The sequence below is a fragment of the Anolis carolinensis genome, unplaced genomic scaffold (assembly GCF_035594765.1).
Source record: "Anolis carolinensis isolate JA03-04 unplaced genomic scaffold, rAnoCar3.1.pri scaffold_15, whole genome shotgun sequence".
NCBI lineage: Eukaryota > Metazoa > Chordata > Lepidosauria > Squamata > Dactyloidae > Anolis > Anolis carolinensis.
Genome location: NW_026943826.1, coordinates 1626592 through 1646509, shown reverse-complemented (window position 1 = coordinate 1646509; position 19918 = coordinate 1626592). Strand labels below are relative to the sequence as shown.

The window sequence follows — 19918 nt, the reverse complement described above, 5'->3', positions numbered from 1 at the left end:
TATTATTATTATTATTATTATTATTAATTGCCTTTGTCCTGATGTCTTGCTCCTGGGCTGCAAGGATCAGGCCTTCTGTCTCCTTCTTCAGGGTCCCATTCGTGAGCCAGAGCCAGGTCTTCTATTATTATTATTATTATTATTATTATTATTATTATTATTATTATTAATTGCCTTTGTCCTGATGTCTTGCTCCTGGGCTGCAAGGATCAGGCCTTCTGTCTCCTTCTTCAGGGTCCCATTCGTGAGCCAGAGCCAGGTCTTCTCCTTATCAGCTTTTCCTTCAATTTTGTCAAGGAACTTTCCATGCAATGTTTTGTTGTGCTCTAGTTTGTAGTGCGGTTTTCTTGTACTAGTTTTTTGTCTGCTGTGCTTTGAGGAGTTTCTGATTTTTGACTTCAATCAAAGCAAGTTGTTATTATTATTATTATGTTATTTTAAATTTGAATGTGGTGTTTTAAAATGTTTAATGTGTATTAATTTAAAATTCTAATTTGTTTTTTTAAATCTTTATCATTTGTACTTTTAAGGCATCGAATGGGCTCGCATCATAGAAACCACATTTCAGCAAACTGACACTGCAAATCTATATACTGAAGCAGAGCCAACAATATACAAATTGAAAACTATTTGCTGCTTATCCATTGCTGCTTACCAGAAGAAAGACAACCGAAACTAGAGTAAACCCAGGAGCCAGTAGTAAACGGACTATTGCAATCTACAGCCAGCTACTTAGAAACAGCATTGTGTTCTCCTAGCTGGGGCTCTTTTTGACAACTACTCAGAATCAACATTCATGCATAGTTTGTTCCCCAGACTTGGGATCTTACTCTTGAGAAACTGAACTTACTTCCAATAGACTGTAATTTCAAGAGATATGCTATAACATCTACATAGGATCTCAAAGAATCAAAAGAACTTTTGGTCAAGGTTTTTGGAACAAGCTTTTCAATACCTGTGAAGTCTTAAAAGATATATTAACCAATATTATTTTGCAAAGGTTGAATGGGTTTATATTATTTTGGTTGCCAAATTCAATTGATGTTTAAATAGTGGAGACCATTACAGTCTGGAAGATACTACTGTGGATTATAACAGTTGACTGTACTTATTATTTTCATTATTTTTGTTAACTCTCGGGTAATATTGTATGTATATGGTGCTCTGAATTACACAGTGCAACTTATGTTTTGAAACTTTATAGTATTTGCTTATCCTTTTTACATAGAAGGAAGATAGCTCTATACTCAGAGAGGCCTGACTATTTCTGTGGCCTTTGGCAAGTTGCTCTAATATACACATCTTTTTTTGTGTTTTGAACCTTTATAGCGTTTGTTTATCTCTTCGACATTGCCATTTGTAAGCCGCCTTGAGTCCCCTTCGGGGTGGAGAAAGGCGGGGCAGAAACAAGGCAAACAAAATAAATAAATAAATATTATTATTGCTATCGTATTATTGCTATTACTGCTATCACTCTTATGATATCATCTCCTGTTTATATCTCGATTCCCAACTTGACAAAAGGATCATGGGATGGAGAAGTCAAGCTCCAGGCCCAAGACAGCCCGGCATTGTTCGCCTGAGCACCTGCGCTCATTAACCGCCTGGAATTTAACCGGGGTGGAGGGGGACCGACCGGGGTTGATTTTCCCCTCTGCCCTACCTGCACTTCCACCACGTGGATGGAGTCCCAGCACCCCTTGATCTTCTTTGATCCGTCGCCAGCTTTCTTAATGAGAATCACGCCGGCAAATCCGTGATCCAAGTCCCAGAGGTAGACGGACGAGACGCCTCCTTCGAAATACCTGCAGACCAAACAGGGGAAAGAAAGAGAAAACAGTCACTGCTAGCGAAGGGGAGAGAGTAAGCCATTGCTTGGAAACATCCATGAGGGAAAGATCTTCCACAGAAAGAGAGCCAAAGGGATGGGGAGGTTCAAGATGTTGCCAAGGGTGGTTGCTATTGTGTGCCTTCAAGGCAAAGGGGACTATTATCATGGCGTTTTCTTAGCATTTTCTTCCACCATTACGTCCCTTCAGGGAGAGAGGGCGGGTAATAGATAAATACTAATATAACTATTGCTATTATTATTATTATTATTATTATTATTATTATTATTATTATTATTCCCTTTGAGGCTGAGGGTCACCCAATGGACCTTCATTGAAGTTGCCCGTTGGACCTCCATTAATGTCACCCAGTGGACCTTCATTGAAGTCGCCCAAGGGACCTCCATTGAAGTGGCCCAATGGACCTCCATTAATATCCCCCATTAGACCTCCATTAAGGTCACCCAGTGGACCTTCATTGAGTTCGCCCAAGGGACCTCCACTGAAGTGGCCCAATGGACCTCCATTGAAGTGGCCCAATGGACCTCCATTAATATCCCCCATTAGACCTCCATTAATGTCACCCAGTGGACCTTCATTGAAGTCGCCCAAGGGACCTCCATTGAAGTGGCCCAATGGACCTCCATTAATATCCCCCATTAGACCTCCATTAATGTCACCCAGTGGACCTTCATTGAAGTCGCCCAAGGGACCTCCATTGAAGTGGCCCAATGGACCTCCATTAATATCCCCCATTAGACCTCCATTAATGTCACCCAGTGGACCTTCATTGAAGTCACCCAATGGACCTCCATTAATATCCCCCATTAGACCTCCATTAATGTCACCCAGTGGACCTTCATTGAAGTCACCCAATGGACCTCCATTAATATCCCCCATTAGACCTCCATTAATGTCACCCAGTGGACCTTCATTGAGTTCGCCCAAGGGACCTCCACTGAAGTGGTCCAATGAACCTCCATTAATCTCCCCCATTGGGACCTCCACTAATGTCACCCAACAGACCTCCATTAATATCACCAAGTGGAACTTCATTGAAGTCACCCAAGGATCTTCCATTGAAATTGCTAATAGACCTCCATCAATGTCACCCAACGGACCTGCATTAATGTCACCCAACGGACCTCCAATAACGTCACCCAACGGACCTCCATTTACGTCACCCAACGGACCTCCATTTACGTCACCCAACGGACCTCCATTATGGTCGCCCAAAGGACCTCCATTAAGGTTGCCCAATGGACCTTCATTAATGTCACCCAATGGAGCTCCAATAGCGTCACCCAACGTACCTCCAATAATGTCACTCAACCGACCTCCATCAATGTCACCCAATGGACCTCCATTAATGTCACCCAATGGACCTTCATTAAAGTTGCCCAAGAGACCTCCATTGAAGTCGCCCAACGAACTTCCATTGAAGTCGCCCAACGGACCTCCTTTGAAGTCTCCCAATGAACCTTCATTAATGTCACCCAATGGATTTCCATTAAAGTAGCCAATCAATCATCATCAAAGCCAGCTTTGTATCTCTCCATCCTTTTATGATCCAGCCCGGAGATGTTTTTTATCATTATTTTTGTATCACAATGGCCCTGACCCCCTTGACTGGGGAGAGATCTGGGAGCTGTAGCCCAGGACAAGCCAGTGTCTGTAACTCTTCCACCAAGTATTCTTGTATGGTGTTTCTGATGATCCCGCCATGTCCCATTAAATCCATCAAGCAAGCATTGGGGGTTTGGTGGGAGGAGGGAAACAGTTGAAATCATTGGCCAAAATGTTGAGGTGGGAACATCTGACTTGCGTGACAAACAAAGAGTTGGACGTCCTGCGACAGGAACCACCGAGTTTCACAAGCAAAAGGTGGACAGATAGGACGATTGTTGTATCACTCTGAGAGAAATTTCAAGCGTAATCAGCATTTCACAAGAACGTGTGGGTCACATTATTGCTTTGCTTGGTGATTGGAAGATCTGTGCACGATGGGGACTGCGTGATGCCGGTTGCAGAAACTGAGTGTCGACTTCTTCCGAGACGGCTTCAGAAAACTTGGCAGAAATGTATCCAATGGTCCGGTGATGATGTGGAAAGGTGGACAGTGGTAGTTAAAGAGCACATTCTAAGGATTATTTCTGCATTTGATTTATTAAATATTCCCATCCAAACCCAAGTCACGAAGGTGGAGACATTACTTTTCATCCAACTCTCGTATCAGCCTGTTTGGGGCCCGAAACATCAGTCAGACGGAGGCCCGACTTCCCTTCTGCACTTTGATCCGAAGGACATGAAAGGTAAAGAGGGCGAAGAAAGACAGCGAGGAGGAAAACAACCCAAACTTAAGGGTTTTTATGACGTGCTTCGGATTTATGAGGTTTCGCGGCTGCGTTTTAAGAAGGTGCTAAAACGCCACATGGCAGCCGAGTCCGTGGCCAGAAGGAGAGGACAGCCTTTAAAGAGGCTCCTCTCAGTTGTGTTTTAAATACACTTTCGCAGTCCGGAGTATTCCGAAGGAAAAAAAGGAAACGAAAACAAAGCCCCTGAGTTGTCCTCCTGTGGCTCTGAGCCATGCTGGCCACATCAGGACCCCTTCCATTATTACTATTATTATTGTATGACACAGCAAACAAGATAGACATGCTGGATTTCATATCACAAAACCACAAGTCGAACACTTCCCGAGTGTCTAGAACTGTGTGATGTATTATTATTATTATTATTATTATTATTATTATTATTATTATTATTATTGTATGACACAGCAAACAAGATAGATATGCTGGATTTCATATCACAAAATCACAAGTCGAACACTTCCCGAGTGTCTAGAACTGTGTGATGTATTATTATTATTATTATTATTATTATTATTGTATGACACAGCAAACAAGATAGATATGCTGGATTTCATATCACAAAATCACAAGTCGAACACTTCCCGAGTGTCTAGAACTGTGTGATGTATTATTATTATTATTATTACTATTATTATTGTATGACACAGCAAACAAGATAGATATGCTGGATTTCATATCACAAAATCACAAGTCGAACACTTCCCGAGTGTCTAGAACTGTGTGATGTATTATTATTATTATTATTATTATTATTATTATTATTATTATTATTATTATTATTATTATTGTATGACACAGCAAACAAGATAGATATGCTGGATTTCGTATCACAAAACCACAAGTTGAACTCTTCCCAAGTGTCTAGGACTGTGTGATGTATTTTCGGATGATGCGTGCAGATCCCAGTCGGGTGGCCTTTTGCAGTTGGCAGATCGTAATTTTGTCAATGTCTATTGTTTCCAAATGCCGGCTGAGATCTTTTGGCACGGCACCCAGTGTGCCCATCACCACCGGGACCACCTGCACTGGTTTCTGCCAGAGTCTTTGAAGTTCAATCTTGAGGTCCTGAGAGCGGCTGAGTTTTTCCTGTTGTTTTTCGTCAATGCGACTGTCACCTGGGATGGCGACATCCATGATCCAAACCTTTTTCTTTTCCACAACTGTGATGTCTGGTGTGTTGTGTTCCAGAACTTTGTCAGTCTGGATTCGGAAGTCCCACAGTGTCTTTGCGTGTTCATTTTCCAATACTTTTGCAGGTTTGTGATCCCACCAGTTCTTTGCTGCTGGGAGGTGGTCCTTGAGGCATAAGTTCCAATGAATCATTTGGGCCACATAGTTGTGCCTCTGTTTGTAGTCTGTCTGTGCAATTTTCTTACAGCAGCTGAGGATATGATCCATGGTTTCGTCGGTTTCCTTGCACAGTCTGCATTTTGGGTCATCAGCTGATTTTTCGATCTTGGCCTGAATTGCCTTTGTCCTGATGTCTTGCTCCTGGGCTGCAAGGATTATTATTATTATTATTATTATTATTATTATTATTATTATTATTATTATTAATTGCCTTTGTCCTGATGTCTTGCTCCTGGGCTGCAAGGATTATTATTATTATTATTATTATTATTATTATTATTATTATTATTATTAATGGCCTTTGTCCTGATGTCTTGCTCCTGGGCTGCAAGGATCAGGCCTTCTGTCTCCTTCTTCAGGGTCCCATTCGTGAGCCAGAGCCAGGTCTTCTATTATTATTATTATTATTATTATTATTAATTGCCTTTGTTCTGATGTCTTGCTCCTGGGCTGCAAGGATTATTATTATTATTATTATTATTATTATTATTATTATTATTATTATTAATTGCCTTTGTCCTGATGTCTTGCTCCTGGGCTGCAAGGATTATTATTATTATTATTATTATTATTATTATTATTATTATTAATTGCCTTTGTCCTGATGTCTTGCTCCTGGGCTGCAAGGATCAGGCCTTCTGTCTCCTTCTTCAGGGTCCCATTCGTGAGCCAGAGCCAGGTCTTCTCCTTATCAGCTTTTCCTTCAATCTTGTCAAGGAACTTTCCATGCAATGTTTTGTTGTGCCAGCTGTCAGCTCTAGTTTGTAGTGCGGTTTTCTTGTACTTATTATTATTATTATTATTATTATTATTATTATTATTATTATTTAGTTAACAAGAATGTGTGATGAATGTTCCAAGCAATGTTTTATTGTCCTGGTTTATTGTCCTGGCTTCTTAGCAGGGGGTTGGACTGGATGGCCCATGAGGTCTCTTCCAACTCTACTATTCTATGATTCTAAGAGTTTGCCTTGCCCGGCCAGCTGCTCTTCTCCTCCGCCGCTCAAGCGAATCCGGCCTTTGCGCAGGTATGTGGCCCAGGTGTGTGCAGCCCTTGAGCAAACATACCAATCCAGTTGGGTATGCTCCTGCACATCTGGAGGGCAGCTGGGAGGACAAAGGCGAGATTCAGAGCCGGAGAGGGACGCTCCACCGTGAAGAAGAAACAGGAAGCGCTCCGAAACCTCTGCCCTCTTCCCTCCGATCCTTCCGTCTCTCCTTGCAGCGAAGAAATACAGGAGAGTGTGCACTCAGTAGAACTGCTCATACTGGATCTGCTCATGGCAAGATCTTCCCGCCAATTGTTTTATGTACTACTTCTTTATTGTGAAGGCTTTCGCAGCCGGAATTATAGGGGTGTTGTGTGTTTTCTGGGCTGTACAGCCAATGTCTTCTAGCAGCATTTTCTCCTGATGTTTCGCCTGCATCTATGCCCAGTGGCATCTTCAGAGAATCTGAAGTTGCCCAACAGACCTCCACTCAGGTTGCCCAATGCACGTCCTTTAATCTCACCCAATGCACCTCCATTAATGTCACCCAACGGACCTCCATTAACGTCACCCAATGGACCTCCGATAACATCACCCAATGGACCTCTATTAACGTAATCCAACGGACCTCCATTAACGTCACTCAACGGACCTCCATTAATGTCACCCAACAGACCTCCATTAACGTTATGCAACCGACCTCCATTAACGTCACCCAACGGACCTCCATTAACGTCATCCAACAGACCTCCATTAACGTCACTCAACGGACCTCCATTAATGTCACCCAACTGACCTCCATTAACGTTACGCAATGGACCTCCATTAACGTCACTCAACGGACTTCCATTAACGTCACCCAACGGATCTCCATTAACGTCATCCAACAGACCTCCATTAACCTCATCCAATAGACCTCCAATAATGTCACTCGATGGACCTCCATTAACGTCATCCGATGGACCTCCATTAACATCATCCAACGGACCTCCATTAATGTCACTCAACGGACCTCCATTAACGTCACCCAATGGACCTCCATTAACGTCATCCAACGGACCTCCATTAATGTCACTCAACGGACCTCCATTAACGTCATCCAATGGATCTCCATTATCATCACCCAACGGACTTTCAATAACATCACCCAAAGGACCTCCAATAACATCAAACAATGGACCTCCAGTAACATCACTCAACAGACCTCCATTAACATCACCCCAATGAACCTCCATTAACATCACCCAACGGATTTCCATTAACATCACCCAAAGGACCTCCAATAACATCACCCAACGGACGTCCATTAACATCACCCCAACGAACCTCTATTAATGTCACCCAACGGACTTCCATTAACGTTACGCAACGGACCTCCATTAACGTCATCCAACGGACCTCCATTAACGTCACTCAACGGACCTCCATTATTGTCACCCAACGGACTTTCAATAACATCACCCAAAGGACCTCCAATAACATCAAACAATGGACCTCCAGTAACATCACTCAACAGACCTCCATTAACATCACCCCAACGAACTTCCAGTAACATCACCCAACAGACCTCCATTAACATCACCCAAATGACCTCCAATAACATCACCTAACGGACCTCCATTAACATCACCCAACGGACCTCCATTAATGTTACCCAACTGACTTCCATTAACGTCACCCAACGGACCTCAATTAGGATCCCCTGAAGATGCCATTAGCCACAGATGCAGGCAAAACATCTACTAGACAATGATACTAGAACATGGCCAATGGAGGCATGGGCAGAGTTGGGTCCTCCAGGAGTTTTGGTCTCCAACTCCCACAGTAGGTAGTTAGGAATTGTGGGAGTTGAAGTCCAAAACACCTGGCGGGCCGAAGTTAGCCCATGACTGGTCTAGAACCAGTAATAGTGGCTATAGTGACCAATGGTGTAATACAATGATGTATTGTATTGCAGCTTCTGCGCTTGGTGTGTCAAAATTCACCAAAAAACCTAGCATGACTTGGGTGGTGAGTCACTTTGAGAAAAAAAATTTTTTGCAATATGTATAGTTTAAATAACAAAAATGTATAATTGTAATATATAACTCTATTTAATAAATCAAAAATTATTTACTACCCTTATTTCCATGTACAACAATCTATGGGACCTCTTGCAGTTTCCACGCTGATTTCTCTCTATTCTCGTTTCAATGTAGTCATGAATCATGAATAATATAATAGTAATAATATGATAATATACTACAATAATAATAGAATCTATATAAAAGGGTAATGAAATTTCGGCCTAGGACAAAACAACAAAACTACACATCCCAGAAACACTAAACTCGGCAGCACAACCCCTCATCCATGCCTCTACGTTCATACAACAAAAAGAAAAGAAAAATAAAGTCCTAATTAGAGGGCGACGGAATAATTGTTTTTATCCAATTGCTGCCAGTTAGAAGGCTAAGCTCCGCCCACTTTTTATTTCGTGTCAAAAGCATTGCATAAATAAATACATTTTGAAATGATGGGGGAAAAAAGGAAATCACAAGCACCTAAATAGTTTTAGCCCACTTGGTCTCCAAGCAACCCACTCAGCCCAGGGGAAGGCAGAGTTAGGCCTCACTTAGGCCTCTTTCACACTGCCTATAAAATACAGATTGTCTGATTTGAACTGGATTATATGGCAGTGTAGACTCAAGGCCCGACCACACACCTATAGAACCCATAATCCACAGTATCTGCTTTGAACTGGGTTATCTTGACTCCACACTGCCATATAATCCAGTTCAGTGTGGGTGTAGACTCAAGGCCCTTCCACACAGCTATATAACCCATTTATAATGGACTTAATGTCAGGGGAAAACCTTTACCCTTTACCTTAACTACCACCAATTCCTCAATACTTTATTTCCCATACCACCAGACTTCGCCACAGCAACACGTGGCCGGGCACAGCTAGTCTATAAAAGGGTAATGAAATTTCGGCCTAGGACAAAACAACAAAACTACACATCCCAGAAACACTAAACTTGGCAGCACAACCCCTCATCCATGCCTCTACGTTCATACAACAAAAAGAAAAGAAAAATAAACTCCTAATTTGAGGGAGAGGAATAATTGTTTTTATCCAATTGCTGCCAGTAAGAAGGCTAAGCTCTGCCCACTTGGACCCCTAGCAATTCACTCAGCCCAGGGGACAGGCAGAGTTAGGCCTCACTTAGGCCTCTTCCACACTGCCTATAAACTACAGATTATCTGATTTTAACTGGATTATATGGCAGTGTAGACTCAAGGCCCGACCACACACCTATAGAACCCATAATCCACAGTATCTGCTTTGAACTGGATTATCTTGACTCCACACTGCCATATAATCCAGTTCAGTGTGGGTGTAGACTCAAGGCCCTTCCACGCAGCTATATAACCCATTTATAATGGACTTCATGTCAGGGGAAAACCTTTACCCTTTACCTTAACTACCACCAATTCCTCAATATTTTATTTCCCATACCACCAGACTTCGCCACAGCAACACGTGGCCGGGCACAGCAAGTCTCTCTCTCTCTCTCTCTCTCTCTCTCTCTCTCTCTCTCTCTCTATATATATATATATATATATATATATATAAAAGGGTAATGAAATTTTGGCCTAGGACAAAACAACAAAACTACACATCCCAGAAACACTAAACTTGGCATCACAACCCCTCATCCATGCCTCTACGTTCATACAACAAAAAGAAAAGAAAAATAAAGTCCTAATTTGAGGGAGAGGAATAATTGTTTTTATCCAATTGCTGCCAGTAAGAAGGCTAAGCTCTGCCCACTTGGTCTCCTAGCAATCCACTCAGCCCAGGGGACAGGCAGAGTTAGGCCTCACTTAGGCCTCTTCCACACTGCCTATAAACTACAGATGATCTGATTTTAACTGGATTATGTGGCAGTGTAGACTCAAGGCCCTTCCACACAGCTATATAACCCTTTACCCTTTACCTTAACTACCACCAATTCCTCGATACTTTATTTCCCAGACCACCAGACTTCGCCACAGCAACGCATGGCAGGGCACAGCCAGTCTATATATATAAAAGGGTAATGAAATTCCGGCCTAGAACAAAACAACAAAACTACACATCCCAGAAACACAAAACTTGGCAGCACAACCCCTCATCCATGCCTCTACGTTCATACAACAAAAAGCTCCAGCTACTCCAGAAAACAGCCAGGCTTTGAGACTGCAAGGCTATTCACTGCTATTCCATCTGGCCAACAAAGGATTCCCATAAGCCACAGCAACGTGTGGCCGGGCAAAGCTAGATATATAGAAAGAGTGGCCGATCCCGATGCCGAAAGACAGCTGGGTCCAATCTGCGGAAAGAGGGGGGGCAGAGACCCCCGGCAGCCCAAGCTGTGGCGAATTATTGCGCCGGTCCTTTCCTTCCGAGGAGGGGGTCCGTCACAGGGGTTTAGCCCGAGCCAAGGGCAATAAAGGCACTTCAAAGGCCTCCCAGGCCCCCTCCTCGGAGTCGCAGGCCGGCCTGCACCAGGGCTGAATCCAGATCCAGATGGTGGGAACGGATGGTGGGAGGGAGGGCGGGAGTGAGGAGGGGGCTTCGAAAAGAACAGGGCACACATATGGCCCGCTCCCCTTTGTTTCCAGCAGCGGAGGGGAAAAGCGTCCGCCTGCCTCACATTCCTTTCCACAACTCAAATCCAGCTCCGCGGCCCTTTCATCATCGTGTTTCTTTTTGCATCCATACCTGTTGTAGAAGCCTTCCAAACAGACCTGTTGTATCTCTCACACCTTTTGCTTGGCTGAAATAAACTTTTTGGGAGCCGTTTCTTCCATTCTTCTCCTTCCTTGTAACATTTTCCCAGTGTGTTCCCGAAGGCTTTCGTGGCCAGGATCACAGGGTTGTTGTATGTTTTCCAGGCTGTCCGGCCATGTTCTAGAAGTATTCTCTCCTGACATTTCGCCCAGATCTATGGCAGGCATCCTCAGAGGTTGTGAGGTATGGAGCAGCAGACAAAAAACCAGTACAAGAAAACCGCACTACAAACTAGAGCTGACAGCTGGCACAACAAAACATTGCATGGAAAGCTGCTATCAGGACCTCAAGATCGAACTGCAAAGGCTCTGGCATAAACCAGGACAATAAAACATTGCATGGAACATTCATCACACATTCTTGTTAACTACATAATAATAATAATAATAATAATAATAATAATAATAATAATAATAAGTACAAGAAAACCGCACTACAAACTAGAGCTGGCAGCTAGCACAACAAAACACTGCATGGAAAGTTCCTTGACAAAATTGAAGGAAAAGCTGAGAAGGAGAAGACCTGGCTCTGGCTCACGAATGGGACCCTGAAGAAGGAGACAGAAGGCCTGATCCTTGCAGCCCAGGAGCAAGACATCAGGACAAAGGCAATTAATAATAATAATAATAATAATAATAATAATAAAAGACCTGTCTCTGGCTCACGAATGGGACCCTGAAGAAGGAGACAGAAGGCCTGATCCTTGCAGCCCAGGAGCAAGACATCAGGACAAAGGCAATTAATAATAATAATAATAATAGTAATAATAATAATAATAATAATAAAAGACCTGTCTCTGGCTCACGAATGGGACCCTGAAGAAGGAGACAGAAGGCCTGATCCTTGCAGCCCAGGAGCAAGACATCAGGACAAAGGCAATTAATAATAATAATAATAATAATAATAATAATAAAAGACCTGTCTCTGGCTCACGAATGGGACCCTGAAGAAGGAGACAGAAGGCCTGATCCTTGCAGCCCAGGAGCAAGACATCAGGACAAAGGCAATTAATAATAATAATAATAATAATAATAATAATAATAATAATGGAAGACCTGTCTCTGGCTCACGAATGGGACCCTGAAGAAGGAGACAGAAGGCCTGATCCTTGCAGCCCAGGAGCAAGACATCAGGACAAAGGCAATTAATAATAATAATAATAATAATAATAATAATAATAATAATAATAAAAGACCTGTCTCTGGCTCACGAATGGGACCCTGAAGAAGGAGACAGAAGGCCTGATCCTTGCAGCCCAGGAGCAAGACATCAGGACAAAGGCAATTAATAATAATAATAATAATAATAATAATAATAAAAGACCTGTCTCTGGCTCACGAATGGGACCCTGAAGAAGGAGACAGAAGGCCTGATCCTTGCAGCCCAGGAGCAAGACATCAGGACAAAGGCAATTAATAATAATAATAATAATAATAATAATAATAATAATGGAAGACCTGGCTCTGGCTCACGAATGGGACCCTGAAGAAGGAGACAGAAGGCCTGATCCTTGCAGCCCAGGAGCAAGACATCAGGACAAATGCAATCAAGGCCAAGATTGAAAAATCAGCTGATGATCCAAAATGCAGACTGTGCAAGGAAGCTGACGAAACCATGGATCATATCCTCAGCTGCTGTAAGAAAATCGCACAGACAGACTACAAACAGAGGCACAACCATGTGGCCCAAATGATTCACTGGAACTTATGCCTCAAGTACCACCTCCCAGCAGCAAAGAACTGGTGGGATCACAAACCTGCAAAAGTATTGGAAAATGAGCACGCAAAGATACTGCGGGACTTCCGAATCCAGACTGACAAAGTTCTGGAACACAACACACCAGACATCACAGTTGTGGAAAAGAAAAAGGTTTGGATCATGGATGTCGCCATCCCAGGTGACAGTCGCATTGGCGAAAAACAACAGGAAAAACTCAGCCGCTATCAGGACCTCAAGATTGAACTTCAAAGACTCTGGCAGAAACCAGTGTAGGTGGTCCCGGTGGTGATGGGCACAGCGAAAGATCTCAGCCGGCATTTGGAAACAAAGGGAGTGAACCAAAAGCAGGACCTGAACCCAATACGTGACGACCAAGCGTGACGGCCATTGGCCAGATGGGCAACCAGGGGGTGAATTCCACCACCACCATCATCATCATCATCATCAAGGCCACAGCACTCCTTTCCCTGGTTTTAATTCAAGGACCCGTTCCTTCCGTTGGGGCTTTATTAGTTCCTCCTGCAGAGTAATGCAAGACAGGCCGCCCGTGGCATTCTCATTGTCTTCGTCGGCCTTTGTTCGGAAGGAATGTCCTTTCGGCTCCAAACCTCATGGTTTTTCCTTTTAATGCTTTTCGTGCCTCGTTCTGGAGGGTCCGTTTCAAGGAAATGATAAGATCCCATCCGGAGATGCCTTTTGGGGCAACGGGGGATGGTTATGGGACTACCCTTGCCCCTCCCGGTTGGTTAAGGAGTGCTGGGAGGGACGACGAGATCCCTTAAGGGACATCATTAACAGCTCCTTGGAACAAGGAATTTTCCCAGAGTGCCTTAAAGAAGCAGTGGTTCACCCTCTTCTGAAAAAACCAAGTCTAGACGCTGCCATAGCTAGTAACTACCGCCCAGTTTCAAAGCAAGGTGATTGAACGGACAGTGGCGGGACAGCTACAGCAATTCTTAGATGAGACTTAGATTCTTAGACCCCTTTCAGCCAGGCTTTCGTTCAGGTCACGGGACAGAGACTGTCTTGGTAGCTATTCCTGACGAAATTCATCGTCAGTTAGACCGGGGCGGATCAGCGCTATGGGTACTCTTGGGCGGGCACGCTTGTTATTCTACAGCATTCCAAACCTGCAGCAACAGGTTGTGCTTCCTGGAAAGGAAGGCTGGTTGAGCGTGAGCCCAAAACAGGGCTTTCGAGAAAGTCAGGAAGGAGGGCAAGGCTTGCTCCAAAGACTTCCTTCAAACCCGGATCCTTTCCTGCTGTGAGGATGACCCCCTTCCCACCCCACAGAGATAGACAGCATAAGAGAAATGGACCTACAAGTCTCTGTATTGGTCGAAGGCGTTGTTCGCTTCCACCTCCAGCTTCCGCAGGCGGGCCGAGGGCATGGCGCCGTCTTCCAGGGGTGGGTCGTATTTGTTGCTCCACGGGGATCTGCAAAAGAGAAAAGCATCCGTGCATTGAGCATTGGACTTGTGTCCCTGGGTTATCAATGTCATTTCCTAACTGGGTCCTAATTGGGGAAAGTTTGCAAACTGCAAATACTTTGTTTCTGTCGGACATCCTTCTATATGCAAAGACCTGCAGACGTATGAGGGGAAATTCATATATAAAAATAATGTGTATGTATGGTTACAGATACACAGGTACATGGATCTATATGTATAAAGGATTTGCAAAGACCTGCAAACATATGAGGGGAAATTCATATATAAAAATAATGTATATAGACAGATACACATATAAAGGTACATAGAGATGGCAAAAGCTTACAAGGGGTTAATGCCTATATATCTGTAGGAGAGTTTAACAAATATTTCAGGGGAAAATGCTTTCCTAAGATTAATGAATATATATTTTTCTTCTTCCTGACTTGCAAGGTGTCTTTCTCTTTTCAAAACGTTCGCTTGATTAAGAGCGAGGGAGGCTTTGCAAAAGAAAACACACCGATAAGGGAGGAGAAGAGAGAAATAGATCACATATTGCAAGCAATAGCCTGCAGGCTAAGAGGGAGGAAGGCTTTGCAAAAGAAAACACACTGATAAGGGAGGAGAAGAGAGAAATAGATCTCATATTGCAAACAATAGCCTGCAGGCTAAGAGCGAGGGAGGCTTTGCAAAAGAAAACACACTGATAAGGGAGGAGAAGAGAGAAACAGATCACATATTGCAAGCAACAGCCTGCAGGCTTTTCAAAAGAAAACACACTGATAAGGGAGGAAAAGAGAGAAATAGATCACATTTTGCAAGCAATAGCCTGCAGGCTTTTCAAAAGAAAACACACTGATAAGGGAGGAGAAGAGAGAAATAGATCACATATTGCAAGCAATAGCCTGCAGGCTTTGCAAAAGAAAACACACTGATAAGGGAGGAGAAGAGAGAAATAGATCACATTTTGCAAGCAATAGTCTGCAGGCTTTGCAAAAGAAAACACACTGATAAGGGAGGAGAAGAGGGAAATAGATCAGGGCTGAAAAACTCGGCTTATCTTCGAGTATATACGGTAAGTTTTAAGCAGGTATGGAAAGTTTCCCTCCAACCTCTTGCCTCTCTTTTAACAAGGTGGGCTTGATTTAATTGCGGTTAACGGATCGTTTTTTCACGGGAGTTCACACTTTCTCTGGCCCCCCAAAAAGAACCTCAGTTGGCACATATATTCGTGTCTTAGCCCTTTAAAAAGCAGAATAAAAGGGGTAATTTTATCCACGGAGAAAAAAAATACATCTTTATAAGCAGATGGCGAAGAAAGACAGCTGGGTCGGGGTTCTAACCGGCCCATTTTGGGTTTCAAAGCGCTGCTGGCACCAACTGCGCCCCATAAGGATCCCATTTAAGAAAAGAAATACAAAGAGAAAGGCAAGGAGAGGAGTGCTGGGTTGGGGGGGGGGCTGCAGGGGGTTTCTCAATGGACGCTGGAGTGGGCTTTTAAAGGCTCAGCGCTGGCTCTCCAGATGTCCCGGCTATTGACGTCTCCCAGATGTTGGGCGTTAATTGGCCTCCTCCGCCAGCTGTTGGGGGGCTCCTGGACCCAAGGGCGGGATTCGCCTCCAAGAAAAGGAGCCGCTTTGTTGGCATCTGGCCAGGAAGAAGGGGAAGGCGAGCGGAGATGGGCAGGATCAAGGGAGAAGCGATACAGGAACAAGGGAAGGGATAAAGGGAGGAAAGGAAAGAGGGAGGGAGGGAGGAAAAGAAAGGAAAGGAAAAGAAGGGGAGGGAGGGAGGGAGGGAGGGAGGGAGGGAAGGAAGGAAGGAAGGAAGGAAGGAAGGAAGGAAGGGAAAGAGGGAGGGAGGGAAGAAAAGAAGGAAGGAAGGAAGGAAGGAAGGGAAAGAGGGAGGAAGGAAAACAGAGAAATGAAGGGAAAGGAAAGGAAAAGAAAGGGAGGGACAGAGGGAGGAAGGTTGGAAGGAAGAGAAAAGAAATGAAAGGAAAGAGCGAGGGAGGAAGAGAAAGGTAAGGAAGGGGAAAAGGAAGGAAGGAGGGGAGGGAGGAAGGAAAGGGAAAGGAAAGGAGAGAAGGAAGGAAGGAAGGGAGGGAGGGAGGGAGGGAGGGAGGGAGGGAGGGAGGGAAGGAAGGGGCAAGGAAGGAAGGAGGGGAGGGAGGGAAAAGAAGAAGGAAGAGGAAGGAAGGGAGGGAAAAGAAAGGGAGGGAAGGAATAAAGGAAGGGAAGGAAAGAGGGAGGAAGGAAGAAAAGGAAAGGAAAGGAAAAGAACGGGAGGGACGGAGAGACGGAGGGAAAAGAGAAAAGAAGGGGAAGGAAGGGAAGGAAGGAAGAGAAAGGAAAGGAAGGGGCAAGGAAGGAAGGAGGGGAGGGAGGGAGGGAAAAGAGGAAGGAAGGATGAGAAAGGAAGGAAAAAGAATGGAAGGGAGGGATGGAGGGAGGGAAGGAAGGAAGGAATGGAAAGGAAAGGAAAAGGAAAGAAAAGGAGGGAAAGAATGAAGGAAGGAACGGAAAGAGGGAGGAAGGAAAAAAGAGAAATGAAGAGAAATGAGAAAGGAAAGGAAAAGAAAGGGAAGGATGGAGGGAGGGAGGTTGGAAGGAAGAGAAAGAAATGAAAGGAAAGAGCGAGGGAGGAAGAGAAAGGTAAGGAAGGGGAAAGGAAGGAAGGAGGGGAGGGAGGGAAAAGAGGAAGGAAGAGGAAGGAAAGAAGGGAAAAGAACAGGAGGGAAGGAATAAAGGAAGGGAAGGAAAGAGGGAGGAAGGAAGAAAAAGAAAGGAAAGGAAAGGAAAAGAACGGGAGGGACGGAGGGAAAAGAGAAAAGAAGAGGAAGGAAGGGAAGGAAGAAAGAGAAAGGAAAGGAAAGGAAAGGAAAGGAAAAGAAAAGGAAGGAAGGAAGGAAGGAAGGAAGGAAGGAAGGAAAAGAGGGAGGAAAGAAAAAAGAGAAATGAAAGGAAAAGAAAAGAAAGGGAAGGATGTAAGGAGGAAGGGAGGGAGGTTGGAAGGAAGAGGAAAGAAATGAAAGGAAAGAGAGAGGGAGGAAGAGAAAGGAAAGGAAGGGAAAAGGAAGGAAGGAGGGGAGGGAGGGAAAAGAGGAAGGAAGAGGAAGGAAAGAAGGGAAAAGAACAGGAGGGAAGGAATAAAGGAAGGGAAGGAAAGAGGGAGGAAGGAAGAAAAAGAAAGGAAAGGAAAGGAAAAGAACGGGAGGGACGGAGGGAAAAGAGAAAAGAAGAGGAAGGAAGGGAAGGAAGAAAGAGAAAGGAAAGGAAAGGAAAGGAAAGGAAAAGAAAAGGAAGGAAGGAAGGAAGGAAGGAAGGAAAAGAGGGAGGAAAGAAAAAAGAGAAATGAAAGGAAAAGAAAAGAAAGGGAAGGATGTAAGGAGGAAGGGAGGGAGGTTGGAAGGAAGAGGAAAGAAATGAAAGGAAAGAGAGAGGGAGGAAGAGAAAGGAAAGGAAGGGAAAAGGAAGGAAGGAGGGGAGGGAGGGAAAAGAGGAAGGAAGAGGAAGGAAAGAAGGGAAAAGAACAGGAGGGAAGGAATAAAGGAAGGGAAGGAAAGAGGGAGGAAGGAAGAAAAAGAAAGGAAAGGAAAGGAAAAGAACGGGAGGGACGGAGGGAAAAGAGAAAAGAAGAGGAAGGAAGGGAAGGAAGAAAGAGAAAGGAAAGGAAAGGAAAGGAAAGGAAAAGAAAAGGAAGGAAGGAAGGAAGGAAGGAAGGAAAAGAGGGAGGAAAGAAAAAAGAGAAATGAAAGGAAAAGAAAAGAAAGGGAAGGATGTAAGGAGGAAGGGAGGGAGGTTGGAAGGAAGAGGAAAGAAATGAAAGGAAAGAGAGAGGGAGGAAGAGAAAGGAAAGGAAGGGAAAAGGAAGGAAGGAGGGGAGGGAGGGAGGGAGGGAGGGAAAAGAGGAAGGAACAGGAAGGAAGGGAAGGGAAAAGAACAGGAGGGAAGGAAGGAAAGGAAAGAGGGAGGAAGGAAGAAAAATAATGAAAGGAAAGGAAAAGAAAAGGGAGAGAGGGCGAAGGAAGGGAAGGCGGGAGGGAAGGGGGGGGGAAAGCGGGAGGTTGGAAGGAAGTGAAAGGAAAGGAAGGGGGAAGGAAGAGAAAGGGAGGGAAGGAAGGGAAAGGAAAAATGGAGGGAAGAAAGGGAAAGGAAAAGAACGAGGGAGGAAGGAAAGAAGAAAGAGAAATGAAGGGAAGAGAAAGGAAAGGAAAAGGGAGGGAGGGAGGGAGGGAGGGAGGGAGGGAAGGAAGGAAGGAAAGAGGGAGGTTGGAAGGAAGAGAAAGGAAGGGAAGGGGAAGGAGTGGAGAGAAGGAGGAAGGGAAAAAGGAAGAAAGGAAGAGAAAGGAAGGGAAGGGAAAATAAAAGGGAGAGGGGGAAGGGAGGATGGAAAAGGAAGGAAGAAAATTGGAAGAGAAAGGAAAGGAAGAGAAAGGAAAGCAGGGAAGGGGAAGGAAAGGGGAAGGAAAGGAAAGAGGGAGGGAGGGAGGAAGAGGGAGGGAGGGAGGGAGGGGGGCCTCGGCCTCACCTGTACGAGTCTCCATCTCTGTTGTAGTCGCAGAGCAGGTAGTCCTTCCCGACCACTTTGTCGCGGGCGATCTTCAAGGGCTGGTCGACGGAGGACAGGAGGTCTTCGCAGAGGCTGGGCACCTGAGGAGGAAGAGGAAAGAAGCGGGCGGAAGTCAGGTAAATGGTCTCCTTCCCCAAAGACAACCCCTGCTTCCCGTGGCTTTGGGGTTTGGCTTTCCAGCAAAAACATTCTTCTCTGGAAAATGGGGAAGCGCTGGGCAAATACACAGGAGGTGACAATCTCAGGGTGGATTCCTGCATCACGGCTAACCACGATTCGTATTAACCATTGTTTATGTCTCACAAACAAACCATAGTTAACCGTTCTTTATGCATCATGGCAAACCATAGTTTGTATTAACTGCATTACAAGAAGCCATTGTGTGAACTACGGCTTGTCTGACACATTGTGTTAACCTGTTGATGCATCCCAATAAACTATGGTTTGTGTGAACCATTTCTATACATCCTGATTACCATGGGTTGTGTGATCCATTATTTATGCACAATGAACCATAGTTTGTGTTAATCACAGCCTATTTAACACATTGTTGTACGAGTCACGGCTTGCTAACAACACATCACGATTTCTGTTAACTACGGTTTGTTTAAGCTGAGGACTACACTAACCATTGCTTGTATCCCCCATTCTCACTTTTGTTTCTATCTTTATCTACAGTAGAGTTCTGGTTATCCGACATAAACGGGCGGGCCGAATGTTGGATAACCGGATCTGTTGGATAACAGAGGGGCCTGGTTTAGGGAAGCCCAGGAATGTTGCTTCCTAACAACACGCGCTGGGCTTCTCCAAAGACCCGGGTGCTTACAGGAGGGAA

General features: G+C 44.5%; 1 protein-coding gene across 2 annotated transcripts in view; it reads right to left on the bottom strand.

The window, feature by feature from the left end:
* capzb (capping actin protein of muscle Z-line subunit beta) overlaps nt 1-19918 on the bottom strand; it is a 92430-nt gene that overhangs the window by 18282 nt on the left and 54230 nt on the right. For both annotated transcript variants that reach the window (XM_062965586.1, XM_062965587.1), the window contains exons 3-5: nt 19042-19163; nt 14405-14518; nt 1664-1805 (exon numbers count right to left, since the gene is read on the bottom strand). In XM_062965586.1, coding sequence (XP_062821656.1) covers nt 1664-1805; nt 14405-14518; nt 19042-19163 — 378 coding nt within the window. The remainder of the gene's footprint in view (nt 1-1663; nt 1806-14404; nt 14519-19041; nt 19164-19918) is intronic.